General features: G+C 47.7%; 1 gene segment (V, D, J or C); it reads right to left on the bottom strand.

The window, feature by feature from the left end:
- Positions 1–1,511: 1,511 nt before the first annotated feature.
- Positions 1,512–2,139, bottom strand: LOC119878465. The segment is given in 2 exon segments: positions 1,512–1,897; positions 1,989–2,139. Coding segments are annotated over 2 exon segments (432 nt in total).
- Between the last annotated feature and the right edge of the window lie 483 nt (positions 2,140–2,622).

Genomic DNA, 2,622 nt, shown 5'->3' on the forward strand with positions numbered 1-2,622 from the left:
ATGAAATTCCCATGATGTGGAATTTAGCTTTTTATGTGTTATTCATCCTGAAGAAATATGCAGTTAATATTCATGCATGTTTTTGAACTTAAGAACTTATTTCTTTATTTTTTTTATTTATTTTTTATTGGTGTTCAATTTACTAACATACAGAATAACCCCCAGTGCCCGTCACCCATTCACTCCCACCCCCCGCCCTCCTCCCCTTCTACCACCCCTAGTTCATTTCCCAGAGTTAGCAGTCTTTACGTTCTGTCTCCCTTTCAGATATTTCCCACACATTTCTTCTCCCTTCCCTTATATTCCCTTTCACTATTATTTATATTCCCCAAATGAATGAGAACATATAATGTTTGTCCTTCTCCGACTGACTTACTTCACTCAGCATAATACCCTCCAGTTCCATCCACGTTGAAGCAAATGGTGGGTATTTGTCATTTCTAATAGCTGAGTAATATTCCATTGTATACATAAACCACATCTTCTTTATCCATTCATCTTTCGTTGGACACCGAGGCTCCTTCCACAGTTTGGCTATCGTGGCCATTGCTGCTAGAAACATCGGGGTGCAGGTGTCCCGGCGTTTCATTGCATTTGTATCTTTGGGGTAAATCCCCAACAGTGCTATTGCTGGGTCGTAGGGCAGGTATATTTTTAACTGTTTCAGGAACCTCCACATAGTTTTCCAGAGTGGCTGCACCAGTTCACATTCCCACCAACAGTGTAAGAGGGTTCCCTTTTCTCCGCATCCTCTCCAACATTTGTTGTTTCCTGCCTTGTTAATTTTCCCCATTCTCACTGGTGTGAGGTGGTATCTCATCCTGAAGAAATATGCAGTTAATATTCATGCATGTTTTTGAACTTAAGAACTTATTTCTTTAAATGTTGACTACTATCACACTCTACGACTATACATCAGGTTGGAGTAAATCTTCGTTACTTCAAGTCTGGATATTTCATAAAAAGCTGGTATAAAAATCAGTGTGTATATTTTTTATTGCTTTCAGGGGTGCTAATTATGAATAAAGTTTCCATAAACATTCACGTGGGAATTTTTCTCTAGAAAGCTTTTTTTTTACCTTTTATATTTCTGAGTGTGGCATTGATTTATGTGTTCCTTGCAATCATCAAATAATAAGAAGAAATCATCACCTGGTTGAAGATAAGGCAATAATGTTGCCAGCTGTAAAAAAAGCTGACATGTGCATCAGCAGAACAGGGATGGGGATGAAGGACCATGATAGCTTCGTGGCCTAAGAGTGTTTCTTTTACTGAGAAATCAGAAGATGACAAGTGAATGTACTCTAGCCTAAAAGAACCAGTCCCTGATCCCAAAGGCAAAACTTTCTCATTCCTTTGACACCCTCTGTGCACAATGGGCTACTCTGAGATACTCTGAGGTCAGAGATGATGAAGCAGGTGCCATTTCCAGGAGGTCCCCAAGATGCACCTGTGTTCAGGGCATCAACTGAAGAATGAGCAGAAACCCAGGGGAATCCTAAGCAGGCAGCTGCTGGGGCGCTCACTCACTTTGCAGATGGGTAAGTGGGTTTTTGTCTCACTTCCCCACACGCCTGGAGTACTGTGCCACCACTGAGACTGCTGTCATAGGATGAGCAGTAATAATCGGCTTCATCCTCAGCCTGGAGCCCAGAGATGGTCAGGGTTGCTGTGCTGCCTGACCTGGAGCCAGAGAATCGATCAGGGACCCCCGAGGGTCGGCTACTACTATCATAGATGAGGGTTCTGGGGCTTGTTCCTGGGAGCTGCTGGTACCAGCCCACATAATTGCCATAACCAACATTGGAGCTGCTTCCAGTGCAGGAGATGGTGACCCTCTGGCCCAGGGACCCAGACACTGAGGCCGGCTGAGTCAGCACAGACTGGGCCCAGGACCCTGCAAGAAGGAGAGAATAGACAGGGTGATGCTGGAGTCTGGATTGCATATGTCCTCCCAGGGCCCCTCGCCCTGTCCCACATCCAGTCACCTGCGCAGTGAGCGAGGAGGGTGAGGATGAGAGGGAACCAGCCCATGGTGGAGGTCATCATGGATCCTGTCTTCAGTGGCCCCTCAGCTGAGCAGAGCCTCCCCTCATCTCTCCCTTCTCCTCTTCATCCTCTGAGAGAGGGAGGGGCTCTTCCATGCAAATGAGACCCCGGCTCTCTGACCCCTCCCTGGTTCTGGGTCAGTTCCCTCTGCCTGAGCATGTCAGGGGGGGTGGGCAGAGGAGGGGCTTGGGGCTGGTGTGCGGTTCAGGAGGTCCCAGCTGTGAGCCCTGAGCAGAGGTCACAGTCAGTGCCAGGTGGTGTTCCCAGCTCTGATCCAGCCTGAGCCCTCAGAAATAAGTCTCAACTGTGTTCTGGCATCCTGACACCACCTCACCCTGCATGACATGGGGATCAGTTGGCCATGGGACACAGGTCCTGTCTCGAGAGCTCTGACCACTCTCCTCCTATGATCTGGACGAGTCTCCCCACATGTGGTCTCCCCTGAATGTGGCATAGATTTTAGGCTACACTCTCTTTTCTTGGTGTGAGGGACTCCTGGGTCACTCAGGGGTTAAGTGTCTGTCTTTGGCTCAGGGTATGATCCTGGAGTCCTGGGATCAAGCCCCCCATCAG

This window comes from Canis lupus, unplaced genomic scaffold, assembly GCF_011100685.1.
Source record: "Canis lupus familiaris isolate Mischka breed German Shepherd unplaced genomic scaffold, alternate assembly UU_Cfam_GSD_1.0 chrUn_S1648H1841, whole genome shotgun sequence".
Taxonomy (NCBI): domain Eukaryota; kingdom Metazoa; phylum Chordata; class Mammalia; order Carnivora; family Canidae; genus Canis; species Canis lupus.